Source organism: Acartia tonsa, chromosome 3 (assembly GCF_053477335.1).
Source record: "Acartia tonsa isolate MP-2025a chromosome 3, ASM5347733v1, whole genome shotgun sequence".
Classification (NCBI taxonomy): domain Eukaryota; kingdom Metazoa; phylum Arthropoda; class Copepoda; order Calanoida; family Acartiidae; genus Acartia; species Acartia tonsa.
The window spans coordinates 32,562,047-32,585,355 of NC_137262.1; the positions used below are offsets into that span (position 1 = coordinate 32,562,047).

Consider the following 23,309-nt stretch of genomic DNA (forward strand, 5'->3'; position numbering starts at 1 on the left):
CCTTATCTAACTAAATTTCTACATTGCTACAGTTGTAAGTCCAATGTCAAAGCTTCCATATCCTTTGGTGTTGTAACAAAATTTTAAAACATTATTTTTTTGAATATCTATAAATGAACAAAATACAACGAAGTCATGTTCCTTGGTTTCTTGAAATACCATAGAGTAAGACTTGTACAGTTGCTTTGCTTTTCAATACAGATGGTTTCAACATAATGATTTTCATTTGAGTATTTGTGGAAAATTGTCTTTAATACCATGCTATACATGATTTTTGAGTATGGTTGTGAACCGTTTTTTATCCAGCAGATATCAATTGGTTTTGAAGCCATACTGAAAATGATTTTATATGCCATTTATTTCCAAAAATGTTTAAACACCTTCTTTTATAATATAATTATTATACTAGGCTACTTTCATCACCCTGGCAAAGAAAATAAAAAGTTCCGCATATTAATTTTAATTGTTTTGTTTACACTATTAAAACATTATTATCTTTGCTACTAATGAAGTCTTAATGGTAAAATATATTTTAAGGTCAAATTTGAAAGGACATAATGTGCATTATATACTTAAAGGACTTTTTACCTCCTATATTTTCACCAGTCAAAAATAACCAAAATCGAACATAAATACACTTTAATATCCTTTAATTTGTCCATTTTTAAACTATTGGCGAAGCCTTATTTTTCATGTAAAAACTAGTGCATTTTAAAATATAAATACATGAATATTGTTATGATCAAAGATTGATTTAAAATATTGTTTTGAATCGGATAAAACAAGGATAACAATGTAACTAGCAATCATAGAAAAAAAAAACAATTTACTTAGAATCATCATGCAAAGTGTGAATTAGATAGGACTATTCTACCATGCATAAGGTAATGAAAAGAGCTATAAGTTAAGTAAGAACGGAATGACGGACGGATTGACCCTAATTATAGAAAAGCTTTACTTTTAAAAAGGTGTTATGTTACAAAAGATTCAGATTCAAATTAGGACACCTAATTTCATAATAGCCTTATCTATATTAAAAACTACGGAATGAAAAAAAGCTGCTACCATAGCCTCGATAGGCTACTTTTGCGATCTTATACGACACACACAAATGTTTATACCTTTTTATATTTAATTTTTTTTTACCTTGTTAAATATCTTTTTTAACTATTATAGTTGCATTATGTACAAAAAAAAATTAGCAAGAAGAATTAATCTTTTTTTCGTGTTATGTTCTATTTTCTATTTACAAAAACATCTGCTAAGCCATTTACTTTTAATTTATTATAAAAGTTTATACTTTTAAAACTAAAAATGTCGGGTATAGTTCCTTTCGTGGCATTGCTCCTTAAGGGGCGATTCTTCGTATTTTTTACAGTAGCTTTTCTAGCCCCTGCGGGGCCAATTTCCTAACCATATGGGGCAATCACCTAACCAAATATAACCTGACCTAACCTAAAATAACCTATAAAAAGCTATTTTAAAAATACGACGAATCGCCCCTTAAGGGGCGAATTGCCACGAAATGGACTATTCCCAAAATGTCAATTGTGTATAGTTTAGCCAGAGTATGCTGTAGTTTTTTTATGGATACTTTTAAATTTTATTCCTTACATCGTATGTATAAAATTGTTTTTATTTGGTCTTATTTTTACTATGAAGGTTTTCATTCTTGTAAACGATCAAATAATTAAATATTTTTTACTTTTTAGGTATGTTTTATTTATGGTCGAAATAAAAAAAAAACTAACGACCGATCGATCACGCCGTTTACTAAATCTCATCAAACATATGTACATGTTTACATTCTTTATAAAAAAAATGGAGGCACTTTATTCTGCTTAAATACAATACAAATTTCTACTAATTTATCTATTTCTAAATTCCTGTATCTTATAAAATAAGCATCTGCAAGTGTCATTACAGCGCACTAATGTCAAAACTCAGATGGTCCAAAGCCAAAAACTGACCCTTCAACCCCTTTCTAGGCCTCAGACAAAGATAGATGATATGAAGAAAAAAATTGTAAAAAGAGATTAGTTTATTTTCGCATCGTATTAAAACAACTTTCCGCGGATATAAAAGTGAAAAATCATAAGATTAAAATCAGTTTTGTTAGCCCGGCATTAATGATTTATGATTTATATTTTAATATTCGTAGAAAATTGCCTATAATACGATGCTATACATGACTTTTTTGTATTGCTGAGAACCGGTTCTAATCCAGCGGATATTAATCGGTTTCGAAGCCATACTGTAAACTTTATTAGGTATAAAGAAATGAGATTATTTTTTGTCTCAAATTAGGTATTTTTTAACCGGAGAAAAGTTCAAGAAAAAGAAACAATCTTGTGAAATATTTTTAAAATACATTCTTACTTTTTTCTATACTGAAATCATATTCTGTTATTCATAATATTTATCATTTTCCAAGTTTTATAGGCAACATTTCATACTTCCCTCTTCCAAATTTAAATAAAACATTAAATAGGGTATTTAGGGGTCATTTATTTGATAGTATTATCTTTTATATTTTCTGTATATTAGACATTTTTATCAATTCTTTTGTAGCTAACACTGTGACTAGTTTTATTTCAAAAAGTTAAACATGTTGATAAATTAACAAGCAAAGCGTATTTGGAAAGTCAAAAAAACTTAATTTTGTTTAAAATATATAGATTTGAGGAACTGTTGATTTACATAGATAAACTGGTTAAGATTTTTATACTATCATAAATTATATCAATGCTAACTTTGATTTTTAACTGTTTTTTTTTTATTTTCTTGAAGCTTGCATATGATTGTTTGATAAAGTTTACAAATATTTGAAAATACCCCAATTTACCCCACCACCATATAATCCCATTGTTCTTTCTTTATCTAGTACAAATGATGGTTGTTATCAAGGATACAGGGATAGACAATAGGCATGAAAACATTGACTTCCCTCAATTTTCTTTTATTATCATTTGTGTTACTTTGCAAAACTTTAAGTGGCTCTTGACTGTTTAATGTTCGGTCCCTGAGTGTTATTTACTGGCGGTAGCTACCGAAAAAAGCTAGGCGACTGTGGTTGAAGATTTAGCTTTTAGTATTCAAAAGGTTGACAGATTTGAAATACAAATTGAGAGGGGGAGTTTATTTAAACTCCATTCACCTATCCCTGTATTCATGGCATTGTAATACTTATTTTTCTGCAAGTATAAAATATCTGTCATTAAGCGGATCAAAATTCAGATCAGTTCCAAATGTAAAAAGATTTTTTATCTGATGCGGGGCATTTCTACAGTTTACCATATTTCTTACATACTTTTTGTCTGTATCCCTTCTTTATTTAGGTACTGGATAGCCCTGTGGGGTTTCGGGGAGGGAGTTTTCAGTGCTCAATATGCACTTTAAAGGAAAATGATATACTTTGCTTTTTGCAGTAGCTCACAATTTTTCGAATGCTATTTTAAGATCCTTTTTTCTTGTCCTTTCTTTTTCTTTCTTTCCTCGCTGTTTTGCAATGGATATATTTGTCCTTGTTTTGTTAAAGCTAAACATAAAAATAGATTTTATGATGATAGGCTTCAGAGAGCTATCTTTGTACAGAGCTGAACAAGGATTATTATATTCTTTAAAGCAGAGCCAAGCGATAAAGTTAAATTTGTGATGTCTGCTTACTTCATTCTGAAAACTACATAACGGGGATTTATTAATGATACAATACAGAGTAGATAAATCCCCCCTCCCCCCCCCCAAAAAAAAAAAAAAAAAAAGTAAAACTCTGCATATGGTATCTTAAGGGGAAATAATTATTTTAATTATTTAAAATTACCCTGAGAAAGATCTATAAACTGGGGTATACAGTGAAAACTAGAAAAGCTTTGTTGTTTATTAAGAAACCGATGATTGTAATATTTCTATATTTCTTTATTTGATTATTTATATTCACCATTAAACCATCATTAAAGAGACATAAGGATAGTTACTATAATAGTGCTTATAATAAAAGTAAAACAATGAATGCACACAAAAAATCAATTTAATTTAATATAATAAAGAGTTTTATAGCAAAAGTTTTTTTTAAAGGGGTGCTTCAAACTACAAAAATATTATTTACTTTATAGTGCTTATAAATATGACGTCATAATTTAAGGTAAAAGCTTAACTTAAAGGATAAGAGCGAAGTCTTTCATTTCATCTGATATGAAGTGTCAAATACAGCAAATAGAAACGGAGTAATTATAAAGTTTAAGAAGCGTAAAATTATATATTAATCCTTCTACATAGATTTATGTAAAAATCATTGTTGAAAATTAAATTAAATAATCATATTATACAGTATTGCCTCAAAACCACAATCAAATATGCAATATAAATCAAAACTTGATTGAGTTATACAAACTATTTTGGCCAAATTTTACACCAAAAATTTCAATTTACAGAAGCGTTTATTTTGTTTATCCTAATTGGGAGTGTACACTATAGTCTTATCACTTAAGATCCCCTGTAAACTCAAAGTAACTGCTTAGAGAGATGCTTTTATTGACTGCTTAGTGACTGCATTGTATACAACTTTGAATGAAAGAACAGCGGACAATTAGATAGTTGGATTATTGGATATATGGCTAATTATTGATGTTTAATAATTGCATTTTTAAAAATTTCAGTTTTTTTTATTCTAACCTAATGATTTTTATACATATAATGTACAATGTTAAAGTTCAACTAGTGGTAATTATTTTAACAAGAACAATTGTTTTCAAAAGAAGCGCAGCAATAATTATCTATATTTTAACTAACTTAGTGCGACAATTTAGTTTGATGCACATTTCATGATAGCAATTCATATCTTTTTAAGTAAGAGTCATTTGATCTAGGGATCTAAAGAGATAATACCATGGCCGATAAATTGGTGTACATCCCCAATAATGATACACAAAATTACCCCAATATAGTATATAGTGATGTACGGCCGAATATATCCTAGCTATATAGTAGCTATGCTTCTAATAATTATCAAACAACGGTTCTACAGTTTTTACAATATTTAAATTTAAACATTATCATCCTTTCATACCATTTTTATTCAATTTTGGGAGTAATGACAAAACTACAAAAAAAAATAAATCAAAAAAGAAATTACTAGTTTTCAGTTTGTTATTATTACACTATAAAAGGTAAAAATAGTTTTGTAATCTAGAAAGTTTAAAACAAAAGTCAAAAAAATTATACAATTACGTTTTATCTTATCCCTTTAGATCATTGGTTAGTAATACATTGTATTTTTAGCTATAAGTAATATTTACAATTTTGTGAAACAGCCCTTATTATTTCCTCTATTAAAAAATACCTCAATATCTTTTCAGTTACTTGCTCAATATGATCTCTAACTGCATACTGATTGGGTTTTATGCCTTTATTGTGTTTTTCAATAATTTTTGGTGTGTAATATCATAACAATGTTCTTTTTCAACTGTCTTTAATACAATAATATCAGGGATCTTAAGGGAAAATACAATGGGTGATTAATTGATGTACATCCCCATTCTTAAGAGAGACAAAATCAATTCTTCAGTAGAGTAGTATTATTGGTTAGATCTATTAGTCTATTTATTATTATGCAAATCATTATAGAAATCTTTAAAATCCTAAATCAGTTTAAATAAAAAGAAATCACAATAAAATCATTTGGAATTGAATTAATTCTAAATCTGTGACTCGAATGTTACACACTTGTAGTTCCAAATAAAGCACTTTTATGTCTCTTTATCTTAACATGGTGATATTTAAAGATGGCTGTCTCTCTCTGTCACAGAGGGCTTCACGACGAAGACGACAGAAAATGGCGGGAAATGAGGCGTGACTGCACAAGTAAACGCGGGAAAAGTGCAGCAAACGTGAATGCTTATATAAATAGATAGATTCCTAAATCCTATAAAAAATAACACAACATTTGTCAACTTTCGGCAAGAATTGTCAAAAAATACCAATAAAAATTTAGTAATTAATTTCAATGTGACGTATGGCCGTACAGAAAATCCTCTCATAGTGAGTATCTACGCTACTAACAACTTTCATTTATTTATATTAGAAGTAATTTTCTTAATCTGTGTAGTAATTAATCTGCAATTAATTTGTGTAATGTTTAGATCCACACTAGCTTAACAATGGCCATTTCTGTGGTCATAAGTAACAACAAATACATTTATGATACAGTTAAAAAAAGGTACACCGATATATTATACATTACAAATAAATTTTAATAAGGTATTTATTATTACTTGGATCTAACACCAGATTACATGTCCTCTTTAAAGTTAAACTTGTAGCTGGCTGAAACAACAACCCCCCCCCCCGCGCTCCCCCCAATTAACCTCATTTAACCCATTCCCTTCCCTTTTACTGGATGAATGAGCTGTTCAATAAATTTTATCCATGTAAGCAACCAAAATTGACGACAATTTTCCCCCTGTCATAATATCCACACTTATTCTATATCCATTATTTTAAGTCTATACTACCAAAAATCCACTAAAACTTTGTATGTTGCTGTGACAGGGCTGTTTGTTGGTCTCTAAAAATCGACCCATGGTTTCTAACAAATTAGATTTTACTTTCTACGTCGTTTACATTACACTAGGTTTGTATTTTGCTAAATATATATAAACAAGTAAGTTTTTCACATGTAAAACGTGTTCTATAAAGCTTATTTTCATTAATCTGTAACTATGTATTTTTCTAACGTTAGCTTCTATTTTGAATATTTCGTACATGTAAAATGTGTTCTATTAAGCTTCGTTTCCATTACTATGTAACTATGTACATATATAAATATTCGAATATTTTCATTAGAATTACAACCATTTTCAATCTTTTCTTTCATTCGCCTAACTTTTTTCCTTATATTATGGCTTGATATTAAACTATTCTAGATTTTAAAGAATTCTATATACACTAAAGAAAAGTATTAGGAAATGGATGTTATATCCTTTTTCCTTTAAACGACTAAATTAGAAAGAAATAAAAAGTTTTTAAAAATCTACCTAGTATTAGTAAATTATAGGGAAAAGGAGACAATGCAAGAAAAAATTATTAATCCCTCGTCTTCTAAACATTCACACAAAAAAAGATATTTTGAGAGAATAGATTTTTAGTCTGTTGTTTTATCCCTTATCCCTGGATAAGTGTTAGGTGGCTATTATCAGATCAATCAAAAATAATTAAGATTCTCACTAGGAAACATTTCTTTACTAAATTTATTATAATGGATCACTTTTCCGTGTGCAGTTGACTTTTTTTTTTTAACGAGTAGGTCTTCTATAAAATTGCTAATATGAGAGTCACTTGTGTCATTACAATGTTTGTTCGATTAGTTGCAAAACTTTACGGTTGGGGTGTATTTAACGCTATTTTTAAAAGCGAAGCTTTTCTATAATTAGGGTAGGTCCGTCCGTCCGTCCGTCCGTCCGTACGTCCGTCCGTCCGTCCGTAACGGATAGCTTTTTTCGCTAATTTAGGCATGTCAGAATTGTCCTATTGGTTTCAAACTTTGCATGGTGATTCCTGTAGTAGTTAGGTACGATTTAGAAAGCGTAGCAACTCTATAATCATTACCAGAATGTCCGTACGTCCATTTTAAACATGTTGATTTTTTTACTTTTTTAACAACAAATTTTATGTGATCTAATAATCCGAATGATCTGATTTTTGGTATACTGATTCATGGGACAACAAAGTACAATATTATAAGCAAAGCAACTCTATAATCAAGTCCTAAAAATTTAAGTATGTCCATAGACATTATCCTGTATCAAGAAGTTTTTCATCAAATTAATTCACAATTTTGCTTTGACTCTTATTCATTTCTATTCTGATTATTCAGTTCTGACACTATACAAGTGTTAATATCCGTGTGTCCTATCGTTTCAGAGCTTCGCTTTTATGGATGTTGTCATCCTTGTTTAAAGAAAGTCTATGGATTTTACCTTTTCTCAAATCAAAACAATCCATTCTTTCTTATCATTTGTATAGCTCAAACATTTTGTCTGTCGTCTGTCTGTCGTCTGTCTGTCCTCTGTTTTTCCTCTGTCTTTCCTCTGTCTTTCCTCTGTCTGTCCTCTGTCTGTCCTCTGTCTGTCCTCTGTCTGTACTCTGTCTGTACTCTGTCTGTCCTCTGTTTGTCCTCTGTCTGTCCTCTGTCTGTCCTCTGTCTGTCCTCTGTCTGTCCTATGTCTGTCCCCTGTCTGTCCTCTGTCTGTCCTCTGTCTGTCCTCTGTCTGTACTCTGTCTGTACTCTGTCTGTCCTCTGTTTGTCCTCTGTCTGTCCTCTGTCTGTCCTCTGTCTGTCCTCTGTCTGTCCTCTGTCTGTCCCCTGTCTGTCCTCTGTCTGTCCTCTGTCTGTCCTCTGTCTGTCCTCTGTCTGTCCTCTGTCTGTACTCTGTCTGTACTCTGTCTGTCCTCTGTTTGTCCTCTGTCTGTACTCTGTCTGTCTACTCTTTTTGCTAATTGTGGCCATTTTACATCGAATTTTCATTATATTGGGGCTAAAAGCATTATAAAATATTCTCCAGCTGCTCTATGCTATTCTGATAAGATGGTAGGATGAATGATTGTGTATTCTAAATAAAGGTATACATTACATACCTGTACGAAAGATAAGTACACCTCTAAGCGTACGTGAGTTAAAGCATGTGTGTACCAATTAAACTCGAATGAAATAATAAGAATTTGATAGCTTAATTGCTTACTTGTCCCATGATGCTTTCTTGCAAAAAGAAATTTAAAAAACATGCATCATGCAAAAATCAAGTGAAAAAATGATGGATTTAGTATCATTTTTTTCAAAATGAGACAAATTGTATTTCTTCAGAACTGAAGCTACACTAACACAAGAGTTTGTAAGTCTATTCGATCGAAATGTTTGACAAAATGTACTGTAATAGGCACCACCAATTGGTTTTGTTGTAAAAAATAATTTACCTTTTTAAAAATTAAATACAGGGTGTTTTTTTTTAATGGAACAAAAGTATTGCTTAATATTATCCACAAATCTTCCAAAAATAGGTACTTTGGAAAAACCGGTTTTTAAGGCATAATTTGTTGAAAATCGCCAAGAATTTTTTTCTTATACAAATTGCCCCAACCCAATGAAGAAATTAAGATATAGATTATTAATTTCTGTCAATGGCAACTTGGCAAGTGGGTTATTTTTTGTTCCATTAAAAAAACACCCTGTATATTATCCAGTTGTTTAGAATCCAATTAGAAATAACAAAAACAAACATGCATTCATTGCATATTGAACCATCTTAGTTAACTTGGTTTTTATACATTATAGACAATTTTACATTTTAGCCAAATAAAACGGTATTCCATTAGAACCCAAGAGAAAAATTATACATGCTAAATGTTTTAAAGCAGAAAGGACGGGTTCTGGACTGTTTATTACATTAGTCCTGAAGTTTTATAATTACGTTTTCTTATTCGTTGGTTCAATAACTTTAGGGACTTATATAATATTTTAATTGGTTGGTTAAGTAAGTTGTGTTTCCAAACGTTTCAACCCAATCTACTGATAAGATAAATATGTGTATGCCATTGTATTATCTCTTTAGATCCTTGGATTTAAAGTCTATATAATTACATACATGTTTCGTTTAATAAATTATGATTATTATTGTTATTTTTAACAATGTTGTGTAAACACTTTTGGTAAAAAGTAGGAATCATTGAACTTGTAATTGTAGGAAATTTTCTGAAAACAATTCCTTGGTTAAATCATTTCAAAGTTTTGCCTCGGGAGATAAAAAAGTATTCTTTACTAATTTAACTTAGACAGACATTGTTAGTATAGTGTTTATACATTCTCGCATATAAAAAGTAGTAAGGTTTTTTGTCTGTTGCTTAATATATCTATATCTACTGAGCCGATTAGGTTCTCCATTTCAAGGAGTTTTAATACAGGTCTTTGGATGGTTTTTTGCTATTTCATTTAAGATTAAAGTAATGGTATGGTTTTAGGCTATTTTAACCCACCCTTCCCCTTCGAATACTGAACCCCTAGATTTTGTGTTCAGTAAAATTTCACAATGAAAGAATGATGGGGCAGGTTTTAGGCTATTTAACGGAGTTGTAAGTTAACACTCATAAGAGAAAAATATTCTTAGAGGCTCGAGGCAAAGCTTCTAATAGTTCGAGCAAAGAAGGTATCAGAAGGTTAGGTAAAGTTAATAATTAACATTACTTAACATTATTTAACAATTAAAGTTTTTAGCCAATGAATAAGATAACGTGGACAAAAGATTTGGATACCAGTGAAATTTATAGTCCAATGCTCCTTCCCTCCATGTTAGTATTCCACTCCCAGTAAAGTGTATTTGTTAGCTTTGCTTATACATATTCATCGTATTAGTCATAATTACAAATATGTGCAATTTGATAAAAAAAAAATTTCTAATGCAATAAAATACTTTTGCATAAAGCTTTCCCTTTAGTCTTTTGGGTCTTCAGGGCAATAAAGTAAGAAGAAAATAGCATTATACCATTTCGAGGTGTATATAAAACCAAAATTAGCTTCAGTCAACAAAACACTAGACAAAATAAAGTTGAGTAATATAAAATTTAAGACAAATAAAGGCTTTCTTAAAAATGAAGATCTACAAATAATTATTTTATTGTTTAAAGCATGGAAAAGGTATTAAGGTATAAAATCATATAAAAATTAAATGGCGATAGAAAAATAGATGGAGATATATATTTTTCCTTTGACATTTTCATTAGCGGCTACACCAGAACAACTCATTATTTGAAGGGGCAAAGAGGGGATAAAAAAAAATAGCTCAAAACCTTCCTAAGACTTAGTTCTAATAAAAGAATATCGTAAAACCTAACTAAAATTAGTGGTTATTGAGATCTTGTGCTTCTGACAAAAATCTTACTATTTTATAATATTGGATGAAATTCAAATTAGTAGATTGAATAAAATACTTAATACCCTAACCCTGATTTGTAAATAGCTAAAAACAAAAATACTTTAATAGCCCTAACACGAACAACTATTATGAAAATTATTTTAAAATGATATACCTTTAAATTGGGGTTCCCTCTTATTGAATGTACTACAAATAAACTTTTTGTAAAAAAAAACGTATTTTTGTTGCTTATTTTAGGTTAGGTAATGGTAACTAGGTCAAGTATAGGTAAAAAGAGTCTCACAGAGACAGCACTCTGTAGGGTTAAAGCATGGGTTAGTAATAATTTTTTCTTCAAAAATTTCTGAAGTCGAGAAACAGGTTTAAGTAAAAGCACCCATTATTTTAAAATTAAACTTTGAAAATGTCCGAAAAAATGAGCCGTGTGACGTCATAAAAGGGAGAGATAAGAGGAGAAGTAGGAAAGGAAACCCCATAAAAAGAGATGGATCTATTGACGTCACACGGCTCATTTTTTCGGGCACTTTATAGAGTCTCTTTTTACTGGTGTAAAAGTAAAGAGTATAATATTTTTTCTGCTGTTAACCATTCCCTTTTTAACGCAAAATACTTGAATATTTGTCCCTCTCTTGGCCCTGAGCAAATTCAAATTGCTTTATGTGAAAGCTGAGATTTTAACTCTCATTGTCTTCATATTGTATCGCTCTATCCATTCATCTATATACAACACAAAATATATAGATAAACCTTTCATTTACATCTACTTAATGGGTATATCTATCTAAATACCAGGGAGGGAGGGGACATTTGACTTTAATTGAATTTAGATAAGTTGATTCATTAAGTTGAATGTCCAAACGTTTTAACCACTATTTGTAATCTACAGAAGGGATCATTTTGTTTATAATAATTGAGGATGTACATCAATTTATCGGCCATTGTCTTATCCCTTTAGATCCCTACTAAATACTTTGAAATTAATATGGTTATCTTTATTTTTTTCAATATTACTGCTAAATTATGTATCAAGAAGCGCTGGAATACAATTTTATTGCCCTTGTTATTAAATATTAAGTATTACTTCATCTAAATTAACCCTAAAGCCAGGATATTATGCTTTGATAACATACCTTTATACGTGTTTATACAATCAAAGCCAATACATATTTTCTTAATCTTACGGGTAACCGTCTAACATAGCAGAAAAGAAACATGTTCTATTTTGGGATTTTAAGACAAAATTAATTTACTATGTCCAAATATTTCTGCTATTCTATGAAAACAAGATATTAGTAATGATGTCACTTATGACCTCTTTTATGTCAGTTCTTTTATCTCTATATTGTCGACATAAATTGTATTTTTTTCTTGTTTACTGTATAAACACCTAAACTCAAAAATTTAGGTAATATGGCTTAATTTAACAACCTAAAGACAAACGGAACTTCAAAAGGATTTCGCCATACAGTCATTACGTATTGAACAAGGATGAAAACATCCATTACAGAATCCAGGGATCTAAAGGGGTAAGAAAATGGCCGATAAATTGATGCACATCCCAATGGTTAGTCTTCTGTATATTACAATTAGTGGTTGCAATGACATTCAACTTAATGAACCAACGAATCAAACATTTTAGTGGTGAAACTTCAAAAGATCTACAAATACTTGTTTAGAAAAGCTATACTTACAACAACCTATCAAGGATATGTTGTTGTTGTATTGGCTGCTCATAGTCCATTTTCGTGTCCAGGGTCGTCATCAGTAGGTGGGGGAGGGGAGGCTTATGGGGGGGGCTCTGGAGGGGGGCGTTGAAGAGGAGGGAGGCTGGTGAAACTTGGGTGTGATGATAGGAAGGCAGCTACAAGGGCGGGATTATGCCAGAGGTCAATGGGATTAAGGTTGGTGGGGTTATTAGGGCAAGAAAAGAGGTGTTGGACAGTTTCAGGGGTAGGATTGTTGGGGCAGGATGGGCAGTTGGGTGAAAGAGAAGCGTTGATGGAATGCAGGTAACTTTGGAGCTTAGGACAATAATTGGATCTCAATTGGGAGAGGATGGTTCTGTAGTGCCTAGGAAGTTGGATCTCAGAGGGGTTGATGTTGGGAGGGGCGAGGTTAAGGACAGGATTAGGGGGATAGGAATTGATTGCTTGGGTAACTGCAGAGGTGTGGAGTCGGGAGATGGTGGATTTGTAATTTGCAGGGAGGAGAGTGTTCTCAGGGGTGAGAAAAGGTTGGAGGGTCGGGAGGAACATGGATTGGAGGGTGGATTTCTTGGATCTAGGACCAGGAGGGGTTGTGACGTTGGGGAAGGATGGGTGGGAAGGGCGGAGGGAGGAGGCCAAGTACTGGGAGCATAAAAGGGAAAGGTGGTTCCGTACTGGTAGGATTTTAGTTTCTTGGTGGAGGTGGCTAATGGGGGATTTTTTGGTGGAACCAGTACAGATGCGTAGGGCTTGGTTTTGGAGGACTTGGAGTTTATCAATGTTGTTTTTGGAGGTGTTAGGAAACCAGACAGGACAGGCATAGGTGGTGATGGGGCGGAGGAGGGTGTTGTAGGTGGTGAGGAGGGTCTCCTTCTGGTGGCCCCATTTGGTGCCAGCCAGACATTTAAGGATTCTGAGGCGGGAGGAAATTTTAGAGGAAATGGTGGAGACATGGGAACTGAAATTGAAAAAGGTGTCAAAGGTAACTCCAAGGATTTTAGGGGTTTTCTCAAGGGGGAGGGTGGAGCCGTTAATTTGGACTTGAGGATGGAGGTTGGATTGGTGTTTACGGTCAGGAGTGAAAAGGGTGACAGTGGATTTGTTGGGGGCGATGGAGAGGCCATTGGTGGAGGCCCAGTCAGCGATTAAGGAGAGGTGGGAGTTGATGGATTCAACTGACTGGGGGATGTCAGGAGATGAGTGGAAGGAGTTGAGGTCATCGGCATAGGAGGAGGTGGTGGCGGGGGGGTTGTGGGGGGCATCTGCTATGTAGAAGTTGAAAAGGACGGGGGAAATAACAGAGCCTTGGGGGACACCAGTGTGGACAATTCTGGGGGAGGAGTTGGTGTTTTGGTAGGAGCAGAAGGCCATCCTGCCACGCAGGTAGCAGGATAGCCATCTGATGATGTTTGGATGGAGGTTTGAGGAGGAGATTTTTTGGAGAAGGAGGTGGATTGGGATGCAATCAAAGGCTTTGGAAAGGTCAATGGATGCTACAGTTGTGCGGCTGGGGGGGAGGTTTTGGTTGAAACCGTTAGCAATGGAGGTGGAAAGATTAAGGAGTGAGGATGTGGTGGAGTGGAGGGGTTTGAAGCCATGTTGAGAGGGGTGGGTGGTGAGGGATTGTTTAAGGTATGGGAGAAGGAGGCGTTCAAGGACTTTAGCTGCAGGACAGAGGAGGGAGATTGGGCGGTAGGAGGTGGAAAGGTCAGGGGGTTTACCAGGTTTGAGGAGGGCAATAATTTTGGAGAGCTTCCAAATGGCAGGGATATTAGCAGCGGAAATGGAGAGGTTGAAGAGTTTGGTAAGGTAGGAGATGCCATTTGGACCAAGGTGTTTGAGGTGGAGGATGTTGAGGTGATCAGGACCAAGTGCAGATGAGTTTGAGGAATTTTTAATGGCTTCGAGGACGAGGGCAGGGGTGAAAGGTTGGAAATTTCTGTTGAGGCGGTGGCGGTGTCTAATTTTGCGGATAATTTTTCTGGAGAAAGGGTTGGAGGTGTGGCGGGAGACAGAGGTGAATTGTTTGGTAAAGGATTCAGCAATGTGGGCATGGGAGGTGTGAACTTTGTTGTTGAAGGAAATGGGTTGGTTGGAGGGAGGGGAATTATTTTTGCCAGAAAGGGATTTGAGGAGGGACCAGAATTTGGAAGGGTTGGTTCTATGGTCGGATTTGGAAAGGGTTTCTTGCCATTTTTTGTTGGAGTGTTGGTTAACTATTGAGGAAATTTGTTCGTTGAGGATTTGGATTTGAGGATCATGGGGGTTAATTTCTCTTAAGGAGTCTCTTTGCTGGATAAGGGGCTTAGCAGACTGGGGGAGGGAGGGATTGGAGTTTTTGATGAAGCCAGCGGGGACTGTGTGTTTGGAGGCAGTTTGGAGGATTTGGCGGAAAGTGGCTTCACCTTGGGAGCAGGAGGAAGGATCAGGAAGATCTTCAAAGAGGGTTTCAGTTTCAAGGGTGAAGGTGTCCCAGTCTGCTTTACGGAAGTTGTGGAAGGTTTTGACAGGGCGGGGGTTTCTGTTGATTTCAGGGAGGGAGAGGAGGATGGGGAGGTGGTCAGAACGGAGGGTGGTGAGGGTGTGCCAGGAGAAGTCAAGTGCAAGGTGGGCAGAGCATAGGGAAAGGTCGGGGGAGGTAGGTTGGCCGTTGGGGGGGAGGCGAGTGGGGGAGTCCTCGTTGAGGAGGCAGAGGCTGCTCTCATTGAGAGCTTCCAGCAGAGCCTCCCCACGATTCATGGCAGATTGGTCAAGGGTTATGGAGTTCCAGGCAGGGTTGTGGGCATTGAAATCACCATCTAGGATAAGGTCATTTGGGTTGTCAAAGAGGAGGTTAAAGTCAGGGGTGTATTGGGGGGGACAGGAGGAATGTGGAGGAAGGTAAAGGTTGATGATTTGTGTAGGAGAGCCATTGCGGGAAATTTGGATACCATCAATCTCTAGGGGGCCATTGGAAAGGTGATTGAGGTCAAGGTGGGTGAAGGGGATGTCATCAGCAATGAGGAAGGCTATTCCTCCACCAGGTCGGTCTTGACGATCCTTCCTGAGAAAGTTATAGCCAGGGAGGGGTTTGGGATTGGATTTGCTGGAGAGTTTGGTTTCTTGGAGGCAGGCGATAGGGATGTTATGGGTAGAAATAAGGTTGTGGAGTTCATCTTGGGTGGTAAGGAGGCCATTACAATTGAATTGAAGGACAAAAGGTTTACCAGGAGGTTTTCGGAGGGCAGGGGTGGGTGGGGGAGGGGGCGGGGGTGAAGGAGGAGCTGAAGGGGAAGGTGGGGGAGACGGGGAGCTAGGTGATGGGGGTGTAGGGGGTGATAAGTTAGGAGAGGGAGGGGGTGAGGTTGGGGGGGAACAGGAAGGGCAGAACCAGAAAGGAGAGTAGTGGGTGGCAGATGGGAGGAGGGAGCATTTGGGGTGGATCCATTGGAGGCAGGAGTTACATTGAAAGGAGCCAGTGGATTTTGTAACACCTAAGGAACAGACTGTGCATGGGAATTTAGGACCGCGGGGTTTGGATGAGGGTGTTGGTGGTTGGGGGGGGATAGGTGAAAAGGGAGTTGTTGAGGCAGAAATGCAGGGTGGGCAGGACCAGTTGGAATTGTAATCGGATTTGGATGGAAGGAGGGAACATTTAGGGTGAACCCAAAGTTGGCAGGAGTTGCAGAGGAAGGCACCAGTGGAGCGGGTAATATTGCGGGAGCAGGTAGAACAGGGGTATTTAGGGCCAGGATTTGGATGGATGTCGCCAGAAAGGATGAGGGGAGGAGGGGGAGGGATGTTGGAGGGTTGGAGTTGAAAGGCCTCCAAGGCCTCCAGAGCTGACAGGGGCTGACTTAAAAGCCTATTAGGCCGGCCCCTTGGTGGAAACCCGGACAGGGTGAATGGTCAAGCAGGTGTGTTTGATGCAGGTTTGCCCGGGGACTTCTTCTCCATCTCCCCGGATAGGACCACTCCGGAAAAGCTTGCATCCTCGGTCAAGGATATGTAGACGAATTAGGTGGATATAGAGTAGCTGCACCATACTATTAAATATATAGAATTTTGTAACATCGTGATTTCCTACCCATTTAATGATCTTTAATTTGATTTTGATTTTATATCTTAAGTGTTCAAACAATTCAGTTTATAAAATTGTAAAATAGTATAAAAACTATAGTTTACAGAAAAGGATTTTTATAACTTACATTTTGTTTGATTTACACCACCTACTTACGCTAAACGGCTATGATACTATTTTTAAACACTTTTAACAGTTATAAATCTATCTCAACCATAACATTTATAAATTAGTAACTACTGCCGCTTCATAACGAAATATATTTCAAAGAAAAAAATCTTCATTATCAATCGCATCTGTAATAGAAAACAACAACATAAATAAATGAAAAAAAAAGCATTAAGAGTTATACAAAAATAGTCAAAATGTTAAAATATATCATAAAAAATAAAATTTTAAATTCACAGCTACTGTTTAGATCTTTACTATAACACAACCAAACAACAAATAAAGGAGAAGCGGTCAAACTGGCTGTGTAATAAGAGAGAGAAATTTTTTTTAAATTTCGCTGTTTTATTGGATGATCCCTAAAAAATTATGTTGGATTTTAAAGATTGCTTAAGCAGAAATCATTAAAATTGAATTAAAGAAATCACAAAATAAAAAAGAAAAAGAGTATGAAATATTTTTCAAATACATCAGAATTTTACAATTTTAGGATTGATTTATTAATTTTTTTGTTCATTTTAGGTATGTTTAGTCTTCATTGTATAAGGGATGAAAATACATAGCTTAACTGTAAGATCCAGGTCGGCCAAGCTGTTAACGAGATTTGTCGGTACACACAAACAGGCAGGTATTCTGCCTCTTTTAAATATAGACAATAAATCAATTCTAAAAATGGATAACCTATACATAGAGGACTGGATACACCACGAGATCTTATACTTGCTAATGAAGTGCAAGATTTTACTGTCAAAAATTACTTCAGACTACCCACCCTTTGCACAAAAGTCCTAACTGTGCATGGTAATGTGCGTTTCAGACAAGGCATTCCCCCTAATCTAATTATTTATAATGCACACGTAATATATCAAGAGTAGAAACCATATTCAGTTCTGACGCAGTGTATTGCAGAATGTTTCTGACAACAAGCGGATGCGCTACAGTCGAGTGTAATATTTTCTAAAAGCAGTGAATTGATAAAGCTTTGCGATAAATATCTAGTTTTTCATTGTTTTATTGGTGTCAACATTAACCCTGTCAAAAGAATAATAAAAAGGCAATGTTTTACAAATTATGTCCTTAAGTAGATCCTAGCATGCAAACTAAGTTTTTTACCTAAATATTTTTTTACCTACATATAAACTATAAAGAATATTGCTTTATAAAGATTAGCATTCGCACAATTTAACCAATTTGACGACATACTGGCCTTTTGTTGGTCAATTAAACTGTATACTGGCATGTCATTGGTAATTTAGTCTGTGTATTGGCCTATCATTGGTCATTCATATTGTATGACGTCATTTTTTATAGGCACTAAATGTCGTTTTTTCTTTAATAAAATTGTTTGACAGCATGCATTAAAGCTTATCAATAAAGGTAAAGTAAATTGAAATGTAAGTTTAAACTTTAAATGATAATTAAAACGTATTTTTTGGCTTTTTATAAAAGAAAAATATTTGTTTTGAAGAAACATTATAAAAAAAAATGCTTATATTGCTTTATAAAGGTGTAATAAAAGTTTTAGTTGTTTGTTTAGCAATGTATTTCTAATCGATATCTTCCATAATAATAATTATCAACTTATCAAGTGTTCATTTATGTCACAGAAAAAAATAATTAAATAATTTTTAAAGAAATATATTACAATTAATCCTTGTATAATGTATAAAAGTATCAGGATCCCTATCTGTCTGTTTCTTTGTACCGATGGATCTCGCTAACCACTGAACCGGGTTATCCTTTACAGTGCAGCTATTAATAGATTAAATTTATAGTATAGATGTTTAACCAGACAATTACCTGGATCCCCGTATTAAGGACCTTTTTTTGTCTGCTAGCAAATCGCTTTCTGCTCTTTTGTATTGACGCTAGAATTTTTCTCTGCTATTAAGCCCTGGGCAAGTTTTTAACTATTTTCGAGGGTACCACCATCCTCACAAGATTAATTGCCAAAAAAATCCGTTTCGAAGAAACAAGCGTCGCCTAGCGGCCTTTTAGACATTGAAAAGAAGTTAACGAAGATCTAAAAGAAAACATTTATTTGCCGCTGGGGGCCTCTAGGGGAGTAACCAAAAGTAAAATAAAGAAAAAAATCCAGATTTGTTTTGATTAGTTTTTCTGAATTCTAAAATAGAGATCCCACACAATAAAAGCTTATTAGAGATAGAGGTCTAAAACATTATTCGTTTTTATATCATGTATGGTTTTTATAGCAATCTTATTTTTAATTTATTTTCTTTATGATAATGAAAATGAATAAAATGATGAGAATTTGTAGAAATAATTGTTGTCATCATTAAAATATTTTTGTTGTTATAAAATTGTTGTTGTAAGATTCCCATGCAGGGGAAAGCAGTCATTTCAGGCCAGTTAAGATTGTTTATTGCACAGCTTCTCTACAGCTCATGGTTTATATTTCTTTATACATTTACTAGCGGCCACGCCCCTAGAGGCCTCTAGTGGCACTTTAAATGTTTGGCGTTTTAAAAAAATAAATCGATACCTTGCAATGTTGCGAAGGAGTCTATATCAAATTGCTACGATACTTTGCAATGTTACGTAGGAGTCTCTATTCGAGGGGGAAAAATTCAATTTATTGTGATTTCTCTTGGGAGGGTGGTGGTACCCTCCCCTAAAATAGTTATAAACCTTCCTGGGACCTATGAGAAACTACCCTGTTAAGGAGAACCCGATCGGTTCAGCGGTGAGCGAGATCCTTCGGTACAAACACACAGACACACAGACAAATAGACATCCTGTTACTTTAGTATAAGGATTCATAATAATAATCATAATAGAGAACTAATCAGGGAGGAAGGGGACATTTGGCTGTCTAGTACACTAGTCCCAAGGTTTTTACACAACGTTTTTTTTATTTGTTGGCTTATCAACTTTCGAGACTTTTAATGAATTTTGTTTAATTGGTTCTTAAGTTGAGCGTCCAAACGTTTCAACCACTAATTGTAATCAGCAGAATGGGTAATTTGGTGTATCATCATTGAGGATGAAAATCAATTTATCAGCCATAGTCTTATCCCTTAGTACCCTGATTGTATTACTATTAGCTGCTCAATTTTGTAATAAGAACATTCTTGTAGTTCTCATGTGGAAAACCTTTTACAACATTTAAATCTTTGTTCTTTGTAATTCGAGGATTTTTTATAAGTGAATCTTTAGTTTTTATATTTTCTTTATTGATAATAAAAATGCAACTTCACAAAGTAAAATTATTCACAAAATTGTCATTTTATCACTTTTTAAGGGAAAATGTTTTTATTTTTTAAATATTATCCTTTTATCTTAGTTTTTAATATTAATATGTTGTTATGCAATATTTATCCCTGAATTACAGGTTTTTATGAGTGATGGTTATGTTTGGTATAATTGGGTTGAGATTTTCAGTTTGTGTCTTTTATTCATAGTTTGGACTAATATCTGATTGTTGTTTATTTTTGGGTTAAACATTAAATATTGTATAACATGTGTTATTTAGACTTGGATAAATAATATTTTTCATAATTTTAAGAAACGTTATATCCAAATAGATTTCTAAGAAAGTTGCAAGCCAATCGGTCTACCAGTATTCGAGATTCTAAGTAACAAATGCATTATTATCATTCTTATACTATAATCTAAAGAAGTAATTTTTTTTTTAACAAAAGATTATCGAAAGTGCTTTTGTACTTTTCAGGGAAGCTTTATGAATGTCTTTGGTAGGTTTTAGGCTTGTTCTTGACTAACCCCGATTTTTTCTAGAGACTAGGGTTGAGCCAACTATATTTTAACAATGATTTTATTTCATACATTTCTTTTTATTTATAAATGACTCATAGTCCAATTAATGAAAGTAATGGATGTATTATTTCTTGGATTTTACACCAGATATTAATGTTCTCTAATAAAGTGAAACTCTTAGCAGGTGAAAATAATGATACTCCCCATCCAACCCCACTATCTGATCAATAACTGAGTTCTATGTTAGGAACCTAAAATTTTCCCCTGTTATAATATCCACCTATATTCTATATCCATTATGTAAGTACACAAAGAAACTTTTTAGTTGGAAACCTCTTTACTACTTTCTTGAGTATATTTTCATATATACAGGGTGAATAACTAATGTTATCATGGATTTCAAACTTTTAAAAAATAATTTAAAACATAAAGTATGGTATTTCATAAAAAATCCTTTAGTATTTTTTATTGATAAGTTGCTTTTTATTGGGGGTCCCGGTTGAAGTAAATAAGTAAATGGTCTAAAACTTTGGTATGGCTAGTGTAGTTTTACCTGAAATGGACTAACAGACAGCAATTGATCCATTGCGTACTAGCATTTAAAAGAAGGAGACAGAAAAAATAGCCCAAAACCATCCCAAGGCCGATGATTTACTAAAATGGAGAGCTGATTCAGTTCAATAGTTATATGAATCTTAAGCTACAGACAAAAAAAAAACCTTACTACTAAAGGGTGTTTAAAAAAAAACCAATCGCTCACAATTTGAACCACCATAAGTACTTCAAATCTTGGAGATAGACCCCATAATGTTTAGAGTTTTTGAAGGGGCATGTAAAAACCTTTCTTTAGACACCTTAAATAGGTTTTTACCTCAATCCTAGCCGATTTGGGATAAAAAAGGCAGACCCATCCAACATTGAGGCATGGCGGCTCTGTTTAAATCTAGTTCTTGATGTTTGTCAGGTCTTTCTTTTTGATGCCAAATTGGCTAGGATTATGTTAGAAACCTTGTTAAGGTGTCTAGAGAAAGATCTTTACATGCCCCATCAAAAACCCCAAACATTATGGGGTCTATCTACAAGATTTCAAGTACTTAAGACGGTTTGTTCTTTTTTTAAAGAGACAAATTTGTCTTAATTTTATTATAAAATATGCACTTTCGGCGTAGGGCAAATTTCTCTGCAAGGGCTAGGTTTCGAGCTCTAGTGCTCGGGAAGGGTGAGTAGATTTAAGATTCAATATTGTTTTATTATTTTCATTGCTTGGGCATGAATTGTACTATTTTTTTATTAGTTTTGGACCAAAACTGTAAAGTTTATATTGAAAAAAGTGAAGCGATTGGTTTTTATTTAAACACCCTTTAGATATAATAGGATAAAGTTTAACGTTTGGGACATTTTCTTTGCAGCCCCCTGTATAATACTTATATGTATTATGTATGTACAAATATATAGTAGAACAAAATAGTTTTATCGATAATTTTGCCACCTTTTTAGAGAGGTTTTGGCATGAGACATTCATAACACACAACACACACACAAAATACAAAAAAAAAACACACTTTATTATGAAAAAGATTGTCTGGAAATTGCAATACTAGGTTTGTATTTTGCATTTATTATCAAATTAGTTCTAATTACAGTTTGTAGTTCCTGGAGGTGTACGAGATTTACCCCTTTGAGATTTATCTTTGGAGGGTGTAGGTAACCCTCCTGGGACCTATAAGAGGCTTCAAAAAAAAGGATAACCATATGGGTTCAGGGGTTAGCAAGATTCTTCTTTACTGACAGATAGGAATTATGTTACTTTACTTTACTTACTTTAATAGGATGAAATTAAAATATTCTATGATTTGTGGCATAAACTTTTTAATGATTAAGATAAAAATTAATTTATTTTCCATTAAACTATCACTGTATTTCAAAGCAGTAATACCCAATAAATAAATAGCTGTAATGATTTTGTGGTGAAATTTTAAACTCGTGCTTGCCCCTAGCCAGTCATACACATATGTCAGACAACATGGATAAGGGATAGGCAGGAATGATTTGAACTCGTGCTTGCCCAATGCCCATATCCAGTCATACACATATGTCAGACCTGGAAAGGGATGAATTATTGGACTGTAAATAACATTGGTCCCCGAATTTGATGTTCGTTGGCTGAAAAACTTTGGGGACTTGATTTTTGTTGTGTTAATTTTATTTTTCTTTATTTGATATCTTATCCCCTAAGATCCTTGCAACTAAATAGAACAAGAAAAAGATGCGTTAAAAGCCATATGCTACCTAAAAGTATAATCCTAAATGAATGATTGACATCAAAACAAGATAAGACAATGTTATTAGGAGCGCAGCTACTCTATAGTTAGGGTCTTTGCGTCATTATGTTGGGAAAACAAGAAATAGGCTGTTAATTGTGAAGCATAAGTGTTAATAGCGAAGCTACTTTATTATTTGAAATTTTCGTATTCATTTATTGCATGTTGTAATTTTCCAAAATTTGAGGATCAAAGCTATTTTTTAGTGTATCTATACGTCTATATGTCTTTATGGAACGAAGGGATATTAAGTGATTAGAAAAGGAATGATATTGTATACATTTCCAATTATTTCTTCTACTAGCAGCTACGCCCCCTAGAAGCCTCTAGGAGTACTCAACGCTCGACCTCATCTCATTTTAAATTTGGGTTTTAAAAGAGTAAAAAAATATTTTCTTTG

The 23,309-nt window shown here is 34.1% G+C and overlaps 2 protein-coding genes across 5 annotated transcripts in view; both read left to right on the forward strand.

Annotated features, from left to right (window-relative positions):
* Positions 1-23,309, forward strand: part of LOC145313937 (uncharacterized) — a 173,299-nt gene that overhangs the window by 9,357 nt on the left and 140,633 nt on the right. The window lies entirely within an intron of this gene.
* LOC145312923 (uncharacterized) lies at positions 13,173-13,843 on the forward strand. Its single transcript, XM_080152131.1, has 2 exons — positions 13,173-13,302; positions 13,479-13,843. Exons 1-2 carry the CDS (start codon positions 13,173-13,175, stop codon positions 13,772-13,774), a joined length of 426 nt encoding a protein of 141 aa, XP_080008257.1. The 3' UTR covers positions 13,775-13,843.

Bases quoted from the DNA above. Each gene is read 5' to 3' on its own strand.
- LOC145312923 (XM_080152131.1), top strand. From the start codon at position 13,173: ATGGATTGGAGGGTGGATTTCTTGGATCTAGGACCAGGAGGGGTTGTG. The intron at 13,303-13,478 runs GTAGGATTTTAG...AGGGTGTTGTAG, and splicing joins GGAAAGGTGGTTCCGTACTG to GTGGTGAGGAGGGTCTCCTT.